Here is a 21467-nt window from a genome sequence, read left to right on the forward strand (position 1 = left end):
ATTTTGCATGTGTTTAAGGCTTTGATACTTACTGCCAAATTGCCATGCGCTGAGGATGTACTTTCACCTGTAATTTACTACTTCGCCTATTTCTTTTCATCTTTGCTAATAGTAGGTATTACAAGAGCATTTTTTTAAGTTCCAGAAACTAAAATCTCTGGCTTCTGATAAATGCACGCTTTTTGCTGCACATTCTAAACTGCTGACTGAAGCTGCATGACTAAGCATAAATACAGCCGGGGCTGCTGAGGGGCATGCGACCCGGAGAAACAGATGAGCTAAGCTTCTTCCGTCTCTGTCTGTGAGATGCTTACTTTATTCCAGTCTCAGCTGAATGAAGTTAAATGTTAGTTCTAACAATTAAGTTCGATGAGTCCTGCTTACACGTGGAAATTACAAATAGTCCAATATTCGGTACCCTGAGTCTTCAGAGATTTGTGGGTTGGAAAATACAGCCATTCATTTAGCCTCTCAGAATTCATTCTTAAATATTTAATATTAAACTTTTTCTAAATTTCTTCCTATTTGTTGTTTCGTCGGTGTTTTAGATGTTAAAATTTAATATTGTTGTTCTTATTTTAAAAGTGGGGTATAGTTATATTTTTCCCCATTAATTCCTTGTATTCCTATTACAGGCTATTCGAGTCACTCATGAGACCAGTGCCCATGAAGGTCAGACTGAGGTATTTCACATTTTTCCAAAGTTTTCTTGCCATGTGTAAATTTAACCACAGTGCTGTTGTATAACATGTAGTTTTATAAAATTACTTGGGGTATTTTTCCTTTTGAAGGAATTTGCGTTTGTAAAAAGGAGTCACAAAGCAGCATAACACACTTGGATAAACTGTTGACGTGCATGTCGGTACGGGCCACCTCAGTTTGTCCAGTCACTTGGAGAACCGACTGCAGGTTGTGTGGTGTTTGCCTTGGGTGCCCGAAGGCCAGTGGCTTCCCCTTTTCAGCCCATTTCAACCTTCTTCATCTCAAGGCGCATATGGACTAATGACAGATTCTGCAGCGCACCAAGAAATATATAATGTTTTTTGTCAATCTGACAGAAAATAGGTATAACTTTGATTCATTAGTACTGGATGACTGTTGTTTTGTTGGCTGTTGTCATTCTTTTAATTTGACAGTCTAAGGGAACAGAGGTCAGTGCCCCTGACCAAAAAGGGCCAGGTATTGCATGTTTTCAAAATTCCCGTGGCACAGCGGTTGAAAGTCGCTGCTCTAGCAGATTCCTTTGACTTGCATGTATTTTGAGAAACTTACCTGCACTGTGTAGTAAGGGTAGATAACCTGTATGACTTTCAAGAGTCTTTCTCACACCCAGCTTCTAGCAAAAGGCTGCACCGTCGTCTTTGCGCAGTGAATCTGTTCTGGGGCAATGCGATGATCGTCCCCATCATTTTGTTAGCTAGTTCTTCAGCTTGGTTGCCTGTCCTCTCCTCTCACCCTTCTTTTTCATTGGATTGCTTTCTCCTGTTACCTCTTTCCATTTCTTCTCTTCCTTCCCTCCAAACCTCTTTCTTCCACTCTTGGGGGAAGCCTGTCAAAAGGTATTTTGATCAAAATGAATAGAATTTAATTAAAGTGGTTTGGTATACTTATAACATATTTAAGTGTTAACACCAGAAAATTATAGGTATTTTTTTTCATCCCATGTGTGACTTGAAACCGTACTTTTTAAGGTATAAAGCTGCCGTTGCCTTTGTGTCTTAACAATACTTATAAAATACCTGATTTAAAAATAGTGAACTTAGCCCTGGCCGGGGTATTTCATTTGGAATGTGGTCCTGTAAACTGAAATGTAGCTGGTTCATTTCCTGGTCAGGACACATACGTAGCTTGCAGGTTTGCTCCCTGGTCAGGGCGCATCGGGGAGGCAACTGATGGATGTTTTTTCATATCGATGTTTCTCTCTCTCTCTGTTTCTGCCTCTCCCTTCCTCTTTCGCTGGAATTAAAATAATAATACAAGCAAAAGTAGTGAACTTAAATATTCCCACTCTCTTGAAAAAAGTTTTAGAGGAAAAAACAATTTGATACTATGGTATAACAAAAAATTTTCATAGATCATACTGGATAACTATGAATGTTTATTATTAAATCATTTAGGAATTTAAACATTAGTTCTTCCTAATTATATCATACATTCTGGGTTGCTCTCAGGTTCTTCTTTAAGAAATACAGACTTTTGTTTTTTTGACTGTTTACACACATACAGACACACAGACACACTCATACACATGCAACATGTCTAAGTAGCTCCAGTTTGGACATTAGTGAAATGCTGTTTTCTGAATTGCTTTATACGAGTCTGGCATGTTCTTAACCTTCACTGTGCTTCCCTTTTTTATTTTAAAATTATAGGGTTAAAATTAGTGATGCTGATGATGAGCATGAAATTTATAAAGTATGAAAGCAGTTATTTGTATCAGTAATAAAGGAACCAAATGCTTTAAAACATGTTTACTTTTTAAAAAGTGTCTTTGGGTACTTTCTCTTGCCACCTTTGTGTTGCTTTATGCAAATGATGGCTTTAATGCCTCATTTCAGATACTGTTCACATCTCTTTTTCCAGATCTAAACTCCTTTATTCCTAAACTAAGATGCCTGTTATATACCATCTGAATGACCACCAATATTTTAAAATATACATACTCTTGTGTGAGTTTATTGCTTTGTGTCTTAAACATTTTCTTCTCTGATTTTCTTTTCCTGTTTCTTATACTAGTTCTACCAAACATTTTCCCCACTATTACTAATGTAATTTGAATTTGCTTAACTTCTTGCCTGGAAGATCAGCTGCTTATATAAATTCTCAGTCTTTAATGTTTTTTCTAACTCTTATTCCTCTTTACACAATTGTGCTGGATTACTTTTGCTGGAATGTAACCTGAATCATTTGGCTATTTACATTTTTCTAGGGCTTCCCTAAGTGCATAGAAAGCAGTGAGTGGTTCTCAAGGTGAGCTGGATGTAGAAGTCAGGAAAACTTTTTCAAACTGTATTCCCATAAGAATTAATTTCTTTTCTTTTTTTAAAATTTTATTTATTTATCTTTAGAGGGGAAAGAAAGGAGAGAAGGAGAGAAATATCAATGTATGGTTGCCTCTCATGAGTCCCCTGCTGGGAACTGGCCTGCAACCCAGGCATGTGCCCTGACTGGGAATCGAACCACGATCGTGTGGTTTGCTTAATTTCTTTTCTTTTCGCATCTTTTAATAGTTGAAGATCACTGCTAGAATGAGTCATACTTTTGATGTATATTCTAGCCTCTAAAGGGTATTAGGGTATACAAAAAACATTTGAGCACCATTACTGAAGTATATGTAGCAATTATTCAGCCTCTTTAGCCTAGCTGTGATACAAGGTTTTCTTAGCACTTGTTGTTTCAATTTTTCAACAGTGTTTTTGTTTTAAATATTTCTCTCTAGCCATCCCTCACTTATTATTGCTATGCTTTGCCTCTTGCAACTTCCTCTTTCTGAAAATATTTCTTCTTTTGATCTCTGTTCTTCCTGGTTTTTCCCATCTTTCAAGATTGGTTTTAAATACCACTTTCTTCGTGAAAAATCCATCCCTCTTATGGACTCCTTTATACCACTCATACTATTTTTATTTTCACGTTCTTTTTTGTTTATTTAAGATGTATATTTTCTTTTCACATTTTAACAGCTCTAAAATTAGGATGCGTCTTACTGTTGATGTCATAATTTACATACTTGGTGTTGTATAATGGTACATCTTATAACCATTAAATTTGGTGCCTCAGATTTGATGAAATGTGGTGTTATATCACCCTTATTGTTGGCTCTTGGGCCAGCGATTGGTGTCTGATTCCTCTGGGTTTACTCCAAAGTATCCAACACTGTTCCTTGCACATAGGCACAACACATTTGTGAATTCACCAGAATTAGCTCACAACTATCCTTAAAGGTATAAGAGCTACCAAAAAAAAAAAGAGGCCAAATCTTGATTTTTCATAGGCCCTTGAATAAACCAAACAGAGTTATTAGCAATTGTTCTTATTAAAGCACTATCAACATTTTGGGAAAGGCTCAGTTCTTAGTTGTGTGGGGCTGTTTTGTGTATTCCAGAGGGCAGTATACATTGTTGTATACTGGTCCTTTTACACGGGTGGGCAAAAGTAGGTTTATGGTCGTATGTGAAACACAGGGTTTATTTTTATTCTTATGGTGCATGTTTTCCCATAAAAACAAGTATAAATGTACCTTAGCTTACCCCTGTATTTTAGTGACTCCCAGTCACTGAGAGAACAAAAACCTCACCATACATTTCCAAATGCAATATTGACCAGGTTGAAACTCCTGCAGCAGGCACTGTTTTTGTGATCATCTCATTTCTGGTTCATCTGTCATCTGGGGACTTCAGTCTCAGCATACTATTATCTCTATTACTCTCTGTATTTTAGCACACTGGGTTTTGTCAGTTCCCATAAGCATCTAGGTTTTTCCCATTCGTTTTAGTTTATTTGGGCTTCCATAACAAAATACCTTGGACTTGGTGACTTAACAACAGAAATGGATTTTCCTCACACGCCCGGAGGCCAGAAGTCAGCATCGTCAAGGTGCCGTCTGGGTTGGTGAGGCCTCTCTTCCTGGCTTACAGACAGGTGCTGTCTTGCTGTGTCCACACCTGGCCTGCCTGCTTTGTGCATGGGGGCAGAGAGAGAGGTCTCTTTCTTTTCTTGTAAGGACTCCAGTGCTGTCAGATTAGGCCCCATCTGCCCCAGGAGCGGAAGTGGAGGCGCTTGGTGGAGCCCAGGTGTGGGGTGGCGACGGGCGGACCCAGTGAGGGTGCAGGGTGGCTGGCTGACTGTGGTCACACATTCACATGCAGATAAACCAAGTAAAGGAGCGAACAGTGAGACAGACCGCTCAGGCTAGGGCCCCAGAGACAGGAATTAGAGCCTGAAAGCTCCAACTGGAAAGACTTTCTCTGGGTCAAGGGGCCAGGAGAGACTCCCAGGCCCACAGAGAGTTTGTTGGAGAGACCCACAGGGTCCTGGAGAGTACGCGGGCCCACACACCCGGGAACCAGCACCAGAGGGGCCCAATTTGCTTGTGGGAAGCAGCAGAGGGGACAGAGACCTGAGAGAGCGGAGCAAAGTGCCATTTTTTTTCCCTCTCTGACCCCACCCCCACATACAGCCTCACAACCCAACTGGGTCGCCCTGCCCTGGTGAACACCTAAGGCTCCGCCCCTCAAACATAACAGGTGTGAACAGACCAAGCATTATGACTCAACAGCTCAAAGCCCCAGAGCCTATAATTCGAAGTGACCAAGAAATAGCCAGCCTTTCAGATGCACAGTTCAAAACACTGGTGATCAGGATGCTCACAGAACTGGTCGATTTTAGCCACAAATTAGAGGAACATATGAAGGCTAAACTGATTGAAATGAAGGGAAATGCACAGGAAACCAATAGTGATGGAAAGGAAACTGGGACTCAAATCAAGGGAGTGGACCAGAAGGAAGAAAGAAACAACCAAACAGAAAAGAAGGAAGAAACCAGAATTCAAAAAAATGAGGAGAGGCTTAGGAACCTCCAGGACATCTTTAAACATTCCAACATCCGAATTATAGGGGTACCAGAAGGGGAAGAGGAACAGCCACGAGTGGAAAACTTATTTGAACAGATAATAAAGGAGAACTTCCCCAGTCTGGCAAAGGAAATAGACTTCCAGGAAATCCAGGAAGCTCAGAGAGTTCCAAAGAAGTTGGACCCAAGAAGGAACACACCAATGCACATCATAATTACATTAGCCAAGATTAAAATGAAGGAGAGAATCCTAGAAGCAGCAAGAGATAAGGGGAGTCACCTACAAAGGAGTTCCCATCAAACTGTCAGCTGATTTCTCAAAAGAGACCTTACAGGCAAGGAGGGGCTGGAAAGAAGTATTCCAAGTCATGAAATCCAAAGACCTACAGCCAAGATTGCTATATCCTGCAAAGCTTTCATTTAGAATGGAAGGGCAGATAAAGTGCTTCTCAGATAAGGTCAAATTCAAAGAGTTCATCATCACCAAGTCCTTATTATATGAAATGTTAAAGGGATGTATCTAAGAAAAAGAAGATAAAAATATGAACAGTGAAAGGACAGTAAACACAGTTATTAACAACCACACCTAAAACAAAAGCAAACTAAGAGGACAGCTAGATCAGGAGTGGAACCATAGAAATGAAGAACGCATGGAGTGTTAGCAACAGGGGAGTGGGAGGAGGAGAAGGGGGGAGAAGGCACAGAAAATAAGTAGCATAGACGTTAGGTAGAAAATAGACGGGGGAGGGCAGGAATACTATGGGAAATATAGAATCTAAAGAACTTGTGATGCATGGACATGAACGAAAGGGGGGAATGGTGGGGGAGGGGTGTGCAGGGTGGAGGGGAGTGAAGGGGGGAATGGGACAACTGTAATGGCATAATCAATAAAATATATTTTTTAAAAAGATAATAGCATGAACCCTATGGGATTTCTGTGAAGATTCAGGAGTTAGTCATATAAAGTACTTAGAATAGTGCTCGCTTATAGTAGGCCTTCGGTAAAAACTAAGTGGTAATTTTATTTTACTAGGCATTCAGGAAAATGGATGTGAGTGGTGGAGTATGACACTGAAGTAAAAGGATGAAATCAAATCAGGGGGCAGCTGGAATTTTATAGACAGTAGAAAACCACCAAAGATGGTGTGCTTGATGTTCAGCGTGCTGAGTTTCAGGCGAGTTTATGGGCATCTGTGTAGAAGTCAGATATGCTAAAGCTCTGTGGAGTTGTCTGGAGTCTTTTGCATTTGGGTAACAGAACCTTGAGAATTCCGTAGAGGGAGAATAGTAGTGGCCATAGTAAAACCCGGGGCGTGTAGGTGTTGAAGGAGTGGGTAGAGGTAGAGGAGCCGATGATGACAGTCCAGTTGCAATGGCAGTGGTCACCAACATCACTGATATTCTCTGTCAGAACCTTTCCAGGGGAATGCAGTAGGCAGGAGCCTTCTTATCTGCAGAGATTTGTGGCCTAAATGCGGTATTGAGCCACCAAAATACAGTAGTCTTTTAGGAGGATTGCCCATAGCGTGTTGCTATAGAGTAGTTGTTTACTTGTATGTTTTTCCCCATCCCACCATGATTGTTCAGAAATTTGGACGGTAGCCCCACTGTCATTAACCTATACTGAATAGCATTGCTTTTTGTTTCAATGAAGATGGGAATGATAAAAGGACAACAGTGGGATTTGAGGAATTTAAATAAGTGTTTTTTAAATTGTGACACAATAATGGAAGCAATCTATAAGTCAAATGTGAAGGCGAGGGGAAAAATCCAAAAGGGATCTCCCATCAAGATGGTAAAGGTAAACACGGCTTGCCTCCTTGCACACAATTAGAGCAACATTACAACTAAAATAGAGAACAACCATCACATTTCTCCAGACCGATAGGAGGGTGGAGATGTGGAATGAGCTGGTCCCACATCCATGTGTGGTGGATAAAAATTGGGGAGGGATATCTTGGGAGTGAGGAGTCCCAGTTGCACACTAGACTCCCCAGCCCAGGGTTCCAGTGCCAGGAAGATAAGTCCTTATAACTTCTGGCTGCAAAAATCAGTTGGGGATTGAGTCTGTGGAAGAAACTTCTGGAGTCCCAAGCAGGTCCTCTTAAAGAACCCACATATGGACTCACTCAGACTCACTCCTGCTAAGCTCCAGCATCGGAGTAACAGCTTACAGGGCAGCAGTGGCATATGGAGAGGAACTGAAGTGTCTCATCAAGGTGACATTTGGGGACAGCTTTCTCCCAGACAGAAAGGTGGGCAAAGGCCATTGTACCTTTTCTGAACCTTCCCCCACAGAACCACAGAGCAGGTAGGTGGGTGTCATATCTGAGATTCCATCAACCTTGCTAACACTGTTTGCCCCACCCTGGAGATCCCCAGAGACTCTGCCCCACACAGCTTACAGTCCCACCAAAGCTGCTTTTCCAAATGAATTATGGGCTGGTCTTGGCTCATGCTTCACAACTTCCTAAATTCTCTCAAACAAGCAACAGCCTACCTCAGTGAGTCCCCAACCCCGTACCTCTTGCTAAGAGGCCCTAGGCCTGGCACTAGCAGCAGCCAGCCTAGATTCACAGCTTAGCTCTGCCTGGGAATCTCCAAGCCCAGCACAGGTAGCAGCTGTCTCAGATTGCTTTACAGCTCATGCAGGGTGGCCCTGAGCAGAACACAGGTGGAGGCTGACCTTGGCTGCACCACCTGGGAAACCCCAGAGCCTATGCATCCAGTGGACAACCACAGACCACATGGGAGCACCAGTACCCTGACCCTGCACAGCTGATCCACCATGGAAGGTGGAGGTTGGTGGTCAGTAATCACAGCTCATACTTGCAGCTGACTGACCTGGGTAAATTCCTCCCATTGATCTGCCAACAGCAACCAAGCTCAACTACAAGAGGAGAGTGTACTCAGCTCACACAAAGGTCACACCTTGAGTACCCAGATAGGGGACACTGTGCCAGTGGATTCTACAGGACACCTACTACCTTAGGCCACACTACCAAGACACTGAGTCATAGCAGCTGTACCTAATACCTAGAAACAAACAGCGAGGTTGACAAAATGAGAAAAAGAAACATGACCCAAGTGAAAGAACAGATCAAAACTCCAGAAAAAGAGCTAGATAAAATGGAAATAAGCAATCTATCAGATGCAGACTTCAAAATACTGGTTATAAGGATGCTCAAGGAATTTAGTGAGGACCTCACAGCATAAAAAAGATCTAGCCAGAAATGAAGGAAATACTAATTAAAGTAAAGAGGAATTTACAGTGATACAACAGTAGAGTGGATGAAGCCGAGAATCAAATAAATGATTTGGAACATAAGGAAGCAAAAAATCAATCAGAACAAGAAGAAAAAAGAATCCCCCCAAAATGATAATATAAGCAACCTTTGGGACAACTTCAAGAGGTCCAACATTTGTTTCACAGGGGTGCCAGAAGAAGAGAAAGAGCACAAAATTGGAAATCTATTTGAAAAATTAATGAAAGAAAACTTCCCTAATTTGGTGAAGGAAATAGACATGCAAGTCCAGGAAGCACACAGAGTCCCAGACAAGATGGATGCAAAGAGGCCCACTCTAAGACACATCGTAATTAAAATGCCAAAGGTTAAAGATAAAGAGCGAATCTTAAAAGCAGCAAGAGAAAAGAAGTTATCTACAGAAGCATTCCCATAAGACTGCCTGCTGATTTCTTAAAAGAAATGTTGCAGGCTAAAAGGGGTTAGCAAGAAATATTCAAAGTCATGGCAACAGGGACCTACATCCAAGACCGCTGTACCCAGCAAAGCTGTCATTTAGAATGGAAGGGCAGATAAAGAGCTTTCCAGACAAGAAAAAACTAAAGGAGTTCATCATCACCAAACCATTATATTATGAAATGTTAAAGGGACTTATTTAAGAAAAAGAAGATCAAAAGTATGAACAATAAAATGGCAATAATACATATCTATCAACAATTGAATCTAAAAAGCAAAGTAAGCAAAGAACAGAGATAGAATCCTGGATATGGAGAGTGATGCTTGGTGCTGGGAGAGGGGTGTGGGGACTGGGTGAGGGGTGAGGGGATTAGGAAGTACAAGTAGCCCTGGCTGGTGTAGCTCAGTCGGTCGAGCATGAGCCTGGGAAGCAAAGGGTTGCTGGTTCGATTCCCAGTCAGGGCACATGCCTGGGTTGCAGGCCAGGTCCCCAGTAGGGGACACATGAGAGTCAGCCACCCATTGATATTTCTCTCCCACTCTTTCTCCTTCCCTTCCCCTCTCTCTAAAAATAAATAAATAAAATATTTTTTAAAAAGAAGTACAAATAGGAGTTACAGAATAGCCATCAAGATGTAAAGTACAGTGTAGGGAATGGAGCAGCCAAAGAACTCACATGCATGACCATGGACGTGATCAGTGAATGGTTTGCCTGAGGGAGTTGGGCTTGGTGGGTGTAGGGGGGAAAAGGGGGAAAATTGTGGCAACTGTAATAACATAATACAAATATATAATTTTAAAAATTTGTGGTAATAGCATTTAAAGAAGAATCCAAAAGAATATTTTATTTGCCTTCAGAGTCTCTTTTTATCACTTCATTCATACTTATCTAAAAAAGCAGTTTCTGAAGAGTGTGATCTGTCCATATTAATTTAGGAGCAATATGAGGAGATATTTCTTGATGATCTATTTATCTGGCTTTTTAAAAAAATTGACGTCTTGTCAGGAACCTCTATGTGTATTTGTAGTTTAATAAAAAATAATAGAAACTGGCACAACTATTTTATTTTTATTTATTATCCTTTTTAAAACATTTATTTATTTTTAAGGATTTTATTTATTTATTAGAGAGAGAGGAAGGGAGAGAGAAAGAGAAACATCAATTGGTTGCCTCTCACGCCCCCAACTGGGGACTTGGCCTGCAACCCAGGCCAAGACCGGAAATCAAACTGGTGACCTCTCAGTTCACAGGCTGGAGCTCAGTCCACTGAGTCACACCAGCCAGGGCTGTTTTATTTTTATTTTTAATAAACATGCCAGTATGAAAAAGATAGCAAAAGATGCTTTTAACTGTTAACATTTATTTTCTTTGAATCTTTTTTAAACAGTTGAGGCCAAACAATTATATGGGGTTTTTTTCCTTAACATTTTATTATGAGCAGTTTCTTGTTTCATCAAAATCCTTTCTTAAGTTTTTCATGGCCATATGCTGTCATGTGAATGAACCATAATTTAATTTCTAATTCCCTTAACGTTTGATGTTCAGGTTGTTTTCAGTTTTTCAAGTTAAAAATATAACTTCCTTGGATTTCTTTGTTTATCCATGTACTCATTTTAATTTCTTCCTTTAAGATAAGTTTCTTGTAGATAGAATTACATTTAGTCAAGGAAATGAACATTTTAAGGGTCTTGTTACATAATATGTAATTGTCTTTCTTTCATTTGATTAACCAGGTAACCTGTTGGAGCACCTACTAGGCTAGGTACCTACTGAATTAGAAGCTGTATGTACAGAGATAAAAAGATGTAGTTTGTCTCTTCAAGGTTCTCATATTTCATTGGTGATAGCCTCCAAAATAGACCTTGCCAGTGTTGAATTGTATTTTTAAATTTTGGCTCATTTGATAAAGGGAAATACTATGTTTGATTGCTAATGATAGTTCAGAAATGTTTTGTACAAGTTTATGAAATAAATTTAAATCATGAAATTAAATTATAATTAATTTAATGAAATATGAAATCTATTTTGGTTACTATTATCCTATAAGAGAAGGATTGTTTTACTATTGGGTAAGCAGTGGCTGTATTCTGATCTCAAATATGTGTTCATATAGTATATGTAAACACAAAGAGAAATCGTGTGTGTGCACACACGTGTGTGTTTAGTTGGCTTTTTTCCCCCAATCAGTGTAAATTTTCGGTGGGTAAAATAATATCAAGTTGCTTATTTATTAGGTGTGTAAGTATAGTTTGCATGGCTTTGTTTTACTCTGGTGTACACTCTTTGGTTAGATTATGTTAGAATTACAACAAGAGGCTCACATTTACTTTCCTTCTTTTAAGGATTTATTTTTTTCTTTGACTTTGAAAGAACCTGGTAAGGTATTAGGAAGAAGCATAGTCCTTACATACTGTACAATTTAAGTTCCTGATTATCTGGAAGAATCAGATAGAAGCATAGACTCTGAGGAAAAGTATCAGGCATTTTAAGCTGTATAGCCAGTTTTTTTTAATTTTTTAGATTTTTTATTTATTTATCTTTAGAGGGGAAGGAGAGAGGGAGAAAAACATCAATGTATGGTTGCCTTTCATGCGTCCCCTCCTGGGAGTTTGCCTGCAGGGAACCAGCCTGCAACCCAGGCATGTGCCCTGACTGGGAATCGAACCGTTATCCTCTGGTTCGCAGGCTCGTGCTCAATCCACTGAGCTACGCCAGCCAGGGCCTCCAGTTTTTTTAAAAAATTGAAATTGCAACTTGCTGAATTTTCTTCTTTTTCCATACACCATTTTCTTTATCCCATTCCAACAGTACTTACTTAAGGCAAATCTTTTTGGGGCAACTTCATCTTAAAACTGAGGCATTCTCTGGAACTTCTAGCTCCTTTTGCCTCTGTCTCTCTCATATCATTTTTTTATTATTTCTTTTTTTTTAAGATTTTACTTATTTATCTTAGAGGGTAGGGAAGGAGAGAGAGAGAGAGAAATATCAATGTATGGTTGCTTCTCATTCATCTCCTGCCGGGAACTGGGAACTGGCAACTGGCCTGCAACCCAGGCATGTGCCCTGACTGGGAATCGAACCGAGATCGTGTGGTTTGTAGGCCCGCGCTCAATCCACTGAGCTACACCAGCCAGGGCAATTTCTTTTTCATGTCATTCCTTGAATACAGGGTGTTTGAAGAGTATGTGTGCAGTTGAATGGTAGAATTGAGTTTGAAAGAGGGAGTACAAATTAGAGTTAGTCATAGTGTGGAAAACGATGTTCAAATCGTTCTTTTGGTTTCTCTGTTTGGAAGCATTGACACCATGTCTCCATGCATGTAATCAGTTTTTTTTTTTTTTAGTTCTTCATCAAATATCACTAAAAATGATGGATGGATGGATTAAAATGGTTGTTGAAAGGTTAACAATGTAGTTAGTATCCATCCTGTTTACACTTTGTTTTCTGTCTTAACAAATGTTTTATCCTAAAATGGTTGGAAATAGTCTGCTTTTCTTTTTTATTCATCTTTTGGGGGGTGTTGTTTTTTTTGTTTTTGTTTTTGTTTTGCTCTTCTAATATGAGGCTTTTGAAAATGGGGATATTAAACTGTGCTTATTTTAAAGCATGTGTCTTAGACTGCTCATCAGTTTACTTTTCCAGGACTGACTAGATGTAACTCTTCTATCTAAAACTGTCTTCAGGGATAAAAATAGAGTCAGGGTTGTGTTTGGAGATGGTGGGTTTTTCTGTTTGTTAACCACAACTTTCCAAAGTAGAGATTAATGATAGGATTTAAATAATTTTTCATTTGTCATAAATGAGAATCTTATTTGGGGCTTCTCTCAGATTAGTTTGGCCAGCTTAACAATGGTAAGCTTGTGTTTAATGCAATATATGTATACACACACTCATATCATTGCATTTATAGTGGTTTCATACATGGAGAATTGTAACTGGAAGAGAGAAAACGTAATTGTTAAACCTTTAAGGGAAAAAAGTCAAGAGTGTCTTGAAAACTGTTGATAAGTTGATTTATTAGGTAAGCAAAATGAAGAAACTTGCCATTATTCAGTTTTTCCATGGGATAGGTAGTGGTATTTTGTGTTTTTTGATGTCCAGCACATGTTTTACTTTGATTTCAATTGAATATGGATACGCTGTAGGAAAGTTTGCATCTTTTGCATAAATCTGATTTTACTTTCCTGTTTTGAATTTGGGCTTTAAATTATGTTTAATGCAATGTACTAAAATTTACTTAAATCTGTAGAAATCCATTTAGAATTAATTTATAATTTTGATTTTAAACATCAATAGTTTTATGCCCTGGCTGGTGTAGCTCAGTGGATTGAGCACGGGCCTGCGAACCACACGATCGTGGTTCGATTCCCAGTCAGGGCACATACCTGGGTTGCAGGCCAGTTCCCGGCAGGGGACGCACCAGAGGCAACCATACATTGATATTTCTCTCTCTCCTTCCTTTCCCCTGTAAAAATAAATAAATATAATCTTAAAAAAAAAGAAAAAAAATAGTTTTATATATGTGTACCTGTTCTCATACGTCTGCACACACATGTCCTTGTTCTTTTTCCTTTCTATGTGTCACTTTTTAGACTCAGTGGTATTTCTAAAATCTGAAAGGACATGCCACTGAAAGTACATAGAAATAATTTAAATTTAATTGTCATGATCAAGTACATAATTTTATCAACAGGTCAATAAAAGGAATCATAATTACTGATGATCATCTAATAAGCTAAAATTCTTTTTAAAAATTTTTATTTAATTATTTTTCAAGTACAATTTTCTGTCTATTACTCCCAACCCACTCCCGCCCCCTACCTCCCTCCCATTTCCACCCTTCTTAGTTGTTGTCCATATATCCTTTATATTTGTTCCTCTAAATCCCTCCCCATTTCCCCTGAAATTCCCTCCCCTCTCCCCTCTGGTCACTGTCCCCCTGTTCTCTATTTCAGTGTCTTTGGTTATATCTTGCTTGCTTGTTTGTTTTGTTGTTCAGCCTCCTGTTAAAGGTGAGATCATATGGTATTTGTCCTTCTACACCTGGCTTATTTCACTCGGCATAATGTTCTCCAGTTCCATCCATGCTGTTGCAAAAAGGTTTAATTTTTTTCTTTTCAGTATTTTATTCCCATTTCTACCCTATAGAGGAAGGAAGATATTGTGAAGAAAGGGCACATTGTTCTCCACCAGACAGCCACAGATATTGTAGATACTCAAGCCAAAAGAGTCTCTCCTTGAGATACTTGGGGTTATTGTAAACATTAGGCATCATTTTAGGGTGCCGCAGTGTCAGACTTTACTACTGTTTAATGTCATTTATGGGCGAATGCAATGGAAATTGAGGTGCTTTTCATTTTTTCCCCAAGTATTGTCATCGTCTTATTAATTTTCACTCCTTTTGAAAGTCTTTTGTCTTAGAATGATGGTTACTATTTACTAAATGCATCTTATAAGGTAGACACTATACTAAGTACTATGTGTATTCTACTTTCATTTTCTCAATTCCTTAAGATAGATATCACCCCATTTTAAAGATTAGAAACTAAAGTTACTAACACATTTGAGAATACACAGCCAGCAAGTACTGCCTGTGCTCTTAAGGCAAAAATGTATAGGTAACATCAAAATTGCTGAAACAGACCAAAGTAGAGTTGTTAAGCATGAGGACCAGTAATTCTAAGCTTTTACTTTAGTCTTTCGTTTCTACCTTGAACAAAAAAACTAATTTAAAATTTGTGGTCTATAAGCAAACTTACAGAGATGTAGGAATTTAATGTAATTATGTAATGAATTACAAATGAGTCTTCAGAGTTATACTGAATACTTTGTTGTTTGTGGCCCTTAATATCTAAGTTAGCTCTTATTTAGTAGTTCATTTTTCCTTATTTTAAACATAAATCTTGCCCATAAACCAACTACAGTCCTGTTATGTTATGTTATGTAGATTTTGAAAAACAGTAATTACTTTAAGAATCCACCAGCTAATGATCCCTTTATGTTCATGAAACTGCATCATTATAATGGTATTTTTCTTAATAACAGAATACCCATTTAAATGAGTAAATGTTTTGGCTATAAGCCTAAGTATACTAACTTTAAATTTGCATTTTAGAACAATGTAGATTTAAGCTTTTATAATACATCAGACACTTGATTTATTTATTTATTTTTAGAGAGAGGAGAAGTGAGGGAGAGAAATATCAGTGTGTGATTGCCTCTAGCATGCCCCCCACCAAGGACCTCGCCTACAGCTCAGTTACATGCACTGACTGGGAATCGAACCAGTGACCCTTTGGTTCACAGGCTGGCGCTCAAACCGCTGAGCCACACCATCCAGGGCTTGATTTCTTAATAGAGAAGCACTTTTAGGCCCCTGTTTTGAAAAGGTCTGTATCATTTCATTTTATTCTTTACAACGTTTCTAATTCTTTGACTATTATTAGATACTTTACAGAGTAATCTCTTCATTCTTTTATGCACACAGAGCCATGTACATTAACTGAAGGAAATGGTGGCTTTTTAGACAGGCACTCTTCCCCCACCTTTTTTATTAAAGTTCAACTCATTTATTTTTAGCTTTCATGGCATTTCTAGTTTTTTATTATTGACAGTTGAAAGAGTTGTTGACTCATTTTTACATGTGCACAGTGACATGCACATTAATGGTGAAGGAATAACAATTTTACCTTTTAGAACCTGAGTATTTTTTGTTTCTGAATTAATTATAAGTTTTAAAAATTGAAAGATTTGAATAGTGTTTGGGGAACACAGCTAGAAATAGAGTTGTCTCTATGAATCAGTGAAGGTGGTTGGTTGGTGGTGGTCTTCTGTGTAATGACTCTGAAATTGGAGCTCATGGGCTCTGTCTCTAGTTTTGATGGTCCCTAGTTACATGGCTTGTGGCAGGTCATCTAATCCTTGTGCTTTACCAGAAAAAAAAAACAACACTGTCATGATATGGACTGTATCCACATCACTCGCTCTTTTTTTTTTAATTCTGAGAGGATATAAGTCAGAATCAGAATGATTAAAAATCCCTTCAAGTGGGCCCTGGCTGGCATAGCTCAGTGGATTGAGCTCGAGCCTGCGAACCAGACGATCGTGATTCGATTCCCAGTCAGGGCACATGCCTGGGTTGCAGGCCGGTTCCTTGTAGGCTAACTACCAGCAGGGGACGCACAAAAGGCAACCACACATTGATGTTTCTCTCCCTTGCTCCTTCCCCTCTAAAAAATAAATAAGTAAATAAAATCTTTTAAAAAAATATTTTAAAAAAATCTCTTCAAGTGAATGTATGTACCTACTTTCTCAAAAAAAAAAATAGTACATTAAATTTCTTAGAATTCTTTCTGCAGAGCAAAACATTTAATCTTCTTTTGAAATTCCTAGGGTCTCTGAAAAACCTATTCTGGGTTCTCTAACCGAAATGAAAAGATAGTTTTGTGTTACCTGGACAGTGGTTTGTGTGAAGTCACAGTGTGCTGTTGTGATATCCAGACTCTAAGCAGAGAGGGCACCGGTTCACTGTTAATGTCCAGGCAAAAATTGATGTTGTTACTAATTTTAATGAAGTATATAATTTTTAGCAAATTTGGTTTTCCCTACTAGAACTGAAAAGCTGAGGAACTGAGTTTCTTATTCAGACACTCTGGAAAGCAAACTCTTTATTGAGACTCTTCTAAAAGACTCAAGAATAAATAGTAGATATTTGATCTTTTCCAATTAGCATGGAAAACAAAGTAAAAAACTGGATATTTAGTCTTAAGATTCAGCTCACGATTTAAATTTTTGTATTTGAAAGCAAGGCTAACTTAGATACTTAACTTCATTGACAGCTAATGTAATATCAGGAAAATTTAAGAGTTGGTATGTTTGTTGCTATATTTAGGCACAGATTCCAAACAAAAGCCTAAAACTGCGAGTAGAACAAGAACACTGATGAAGAAACTACCCAGTAATCCTGCTTCTACCCTAAGCACAAAGTAACGTGAGTAGATTTCAGGCTGGTGGGTAACCATAGCAAAAACAAAACCCTAATAGCACAATTCCTTGATTAGATGGACTCAACTCCATATACTGAAGGCTTAACAAAAGAAGAGGCATGCCCATTCCTAAGTACTATTCATCTCAGTCTCTATGTTCTTACATAGTAAGTGTGGCTTTTAACCAGATATTATAAGACAAAGAAGGAAACAAGAAGAATAATAACACACTGTCACAAAAAAAAAACAACAGAATTTGACTCAGATGTAATCAAGATGTTGGAACTGTCAGATGCAATTTAAAATAATAATTAACATGATAAAGGTTCAGGTAGAAAAGGTAGACAGTGTATACCAGCAGATGTGCAATATCAACAGTGAGTTGGAGACAATAAAAAAGAATCAGATGGAGCACTAGTAATTAAAAACACAGTACAAGAAATGAAGAGTGCTTAAATTGGGTTCACCAGGAAACTCAATAAAGTTAAGGAAAGAATCAGTAGATTTGAAGATAAATCTTTAGAAATTTATTCTTAGCTATAGCCATACCACCCTGTATGTGCTCAATCTCATGTATCTTGGAAACTATGCAGAGTCAGACCTGGTGAGTACTTGGATAGGAGAAATTTATCCAAACTGAATCACAAAAGTAAAAAGTTTGGAGGGGAAAAAAACAACCAAACCCCGAGAGCATCTAAGAACGGCGGCTCAATTTCAAATGATTTAATAGTTAAAAGTGGGATCATGGAAGGAAAAGAGAGAGGTGGGGTTGAGGAGTGGACATACTATAGAAGAAAATACCAGGTCTGTCCAGAAGGCATCCAGCCATGTAATAGGAAAAATAGAGACATTACTGAAGAAGATACAAAGTACAAGAAACCTTGTACATAGGACAGTGATGTCTCAGAACACTTCGAAGTAGACAGCTTGGGATCTGGCACAGTTCTTCCAATTACTGTCATCAGCTGCCCAGTTGTGTTTTCCTGAATCTAATGGATGGTTTAAAATCTCTTCCCTTTCAAATGTTATTTTGGTATTGGGAAAAGCCAGAAGCTGCAGGGCACCAAATCTGGGCTCTGTGGGGGCTGAGTCATCTGGGCGATTTGATGTTTCACTGAAAAACTCTGCACGAGACTTGATGTGTGAGTGGGCACTTGGTCATGATGAAGCTGCCAGTCACCAGTTGCCCATAGCTGTGGCCTTTTCAATCATCCAAATAGTTTTTCTGGAGCAGTGTTCAAACTTAACACAAAATATGATGCAGGTTCATTGCTGTATGTGCTCAGTCATTTTTAATGTGACGGCCAAACAGTATGCATGCTCACTCAACAGTGTCTACTGCCACTACTGACTAGTACAGTGAAGTCATCAGTGTTCACACATGCTTATTCCAGTCCACTCTCCTTGGCAGCCAGGTTACATTGATGTCAAGTAAACTGTTCTAGTTATATTAACAATGGCTGGGCTTTTTCCAGGTAGACCCCGTATATGAAGTACTGATGGCCAAATATATTGCCCAAAATAAAGACATTCAACGGCTTCAAGAGTCTTGGACAATAGAAGGTGATATGAGTACCCTTGTTCTCCAAAGACACACACACATATACAGTCTTCAAACTTCTGAAAACCAGACACACACACACACCCACACACGTGTGTGTGGGTGTGTGTGTGTGTATATAGATATATATATACATATATATATATTTAAGTCAGAGGGGAAAGTCTTATCAGACAGAACAAAGATAAAAAATTACAGATTTCTCCTCAGAAGTTATGTAACATAGAATCAATGGAATGACATTTTTAAGTGCTGAAAGAAATCAATAGAACAAAAATATCTTAAAATAAAGACCTCTGAGGGTAGTATAATTAGGAGAGAGGTGTTTAAAAAATAGAAAATGGTGGAGATTTGCCTTATTTGAGAAGATAAACTGTGGAAGCATATCCAGATGTTTGGTCAATGTGAGATAATATTTTTCATACTACATTATTGCTTGTTGATCTCATAAAATTTATACATTTGTATTTGAGTATTTTGGATCTAGTGTTATATACTAGAAACTTGAGCAAACTTGATGCTTCCATTAATAATCACATTTGAAGGCAATTTAACAGCAGAAAATGTGGTATAAGTCTCATGGCCTTTTATCTCCTAAAAGTAGAATAGCACAGAATACTTGTATATGTTGTGATAAAGCCCCATTTTTTCAGGTGCGCATGTACCTGCACAAACTGTAAGGACAGGAGAGAAGGCTGTCCTGTTCCTGGTAGTATACCAAGAGCCTGGTGTAATACCTGACACATAACAGGTGCTCATTAAATGCTGGAGATGAAGCTAGAATGGGTTAAACATTGGCAGGAAAAAAATCAAGAAATAAGATTTTGTCACAAACAAAAACAGAATTCATGCCCAGCTCACTAGCACTACAACTTGTATCTATACAAAGAATGGAGATCAATAAATAGAATAAGGAAGGTAAATAACAAATAATTTTGTTCTTTTAAAAATTGCCCTAGAAATATTTGACTTTCTAAATAAAAATAGTAACCATGTACAGTAAATTTATATATATATATATATGAAAATGTATGGCAATAGCACAAAAGGACGGGAGGAAGAAATTGGGATAACACTGCTGTAACACTCTCACATGACATATGAAGTGGTGCAATATTATTTGATGATAATATTACAAAAGATACAGGTACAGTAACCTGCAAAGGAATTCCCATCAGACTGTCAGTGGATTTCTCAAAAGAGACCTACAGGCAAGAAGAGGCTGGAAAGAAGTATTCCAAGTCATGAAATCTAAAGACCTACAGCCAAGATTGCTTTATCCAGCAAAACTTTCACTTAGAATGGAAGGACAGATAAAGTGCTTCTCAGATAAGGTCAAGTTCAAGGAGTTCATCACCACCAAGCCCTTATTATATGAAATGTTAAAGGGACTTAGCTAAGAAAAAGAAGATAAAACACATGCATACTAAAATGATAGCAAGCTCACAATTACTAACAACCACACCTAAAATAAAAACAAACTAAGGAAACAACTAGAACAGGAACAGAACCACAGAAATGGAGATCACATGGAGGGTTAGCAACAGGGGAGTGGGAGGAGTGGAGGGGAAGGTACAGAGAATAAGTAGCATAGATGGCAGGCAGAAAATAGGGGGAGGGCAAGAATAGTATGGGAAATGTAAAAGCTAAAGAACTTAAGACACATGGACATGAACTAAAGAAGGGGAATGTGGGAGGGAGAGGGTGTGCAGAGTGGAGGGGAATGAAGGGGGAAAATGGGACAGCTATAATAACATAATAATATATATTTTAAAATATTACAAAAGATAAATCCTTGGACAATTACTAAACAAGGTAAAAGGGAATATAAACTCTGTGACTAAAGATGTAAATCTTTGGACAATTTCTAAACAAGGTAAAAGTATAAACTAGACAGTAGTACAGATAAAATGAAATTAAAAAAATCAAAAAACAAGGAACAAAACAGATGAAAAAATAGAAAACTGGCAAGCTATGGTAGATTTTAATAAAACCATATTAAAATTAAATGAAGTTACTAAATGTAGATGGTCTAAATGTAAACACACAAATTGAGGGAAAGATGATCACATTGGTAAAAAGCAAAACTCAGTTATATGCTGTCTACAAGAAAGTCAGAGAGCTTAAAATGAAAAGAATGGGTTAGTTCTTTCTATCCATGAACACAGTATGTGTTCCCATTTATTTGTATCTTCTTCAGTTACTTTTTTCAGTTGATGTAATTTTCCAAGTACGGGTCTTTTATATCCTTGGTTAAATTTATTCCAAAGTTTTTTTTTTTGAGTAATTGTAAATGGGATTGTTTTCTTAGTTTGCCTTTCTGATAGGCAAACTAAGAAAACAATAATTTATTATTTGTGTATGAAAATACAACTGATTTCTGGATGTTTATAATCTACTACTTCACTGAATTCATTATCAGTTCTAGAAGTTTTTCAGTGGGATCTTTGGGTTTCTCTGTATACAGTATCATGTCATCTGCAAATAATAATAGTTTCACTTCTTCCTTTCCAAGTTGAATGCCTTTGTAACCTTTTTTTCTGATTGCTGTGGCTAGGACTTCCAGTACTATGTTGAATAAGAGTGATGAAAGCGGCATCCTTGTCTTGTTCCTGATCTTAAGGGGAACACTTTTATAGTTTATAATATCA

At 38.2% G+C, this 21467-nt stretch overlaps 1 protein-coding gene across 2 annotated transcripts in view; it reads left to right on the forward strand.

The window, feature by feature from the left end:
- The window catches only part of UCHL3 (ubiquitin C-terminal hydrolase L3), a 50274-nt gene that overhangs the window by 11248 nt on the left and 17559 nt on the right, over positions 1–21467 (forward strand). For both annotated transcript variants that reach the window (XM_037059348.1, XM_037059349.1), the window contains exon 6: positions 636–683. In XM_037059348.1, coding sequence (XP_036915243.1) covers positions 636–683 — 48 coding nt within the window. The remainder of the gene's footprint in view (positions 1–635; positions 684–21467) is intronic.

Source organism: Sturnira hondurensis, unplaced genomic scaffold (genome assembly GCF_014824575.4).
Source record: "Sturnira hondurensis isolate 20B ecotype Veracruz unplaced genomic scaffold, ASM1482457v3 Scaffold0010812, whole genome shotgun sequence".
Taxonomy (NCBI): domain Eukaryota; kingdom Metazoa; phylum Chordata; class Mammalia; order Chiroptera; family Phyllostomidae; genus Sturnira; species Sturnira hondurensis.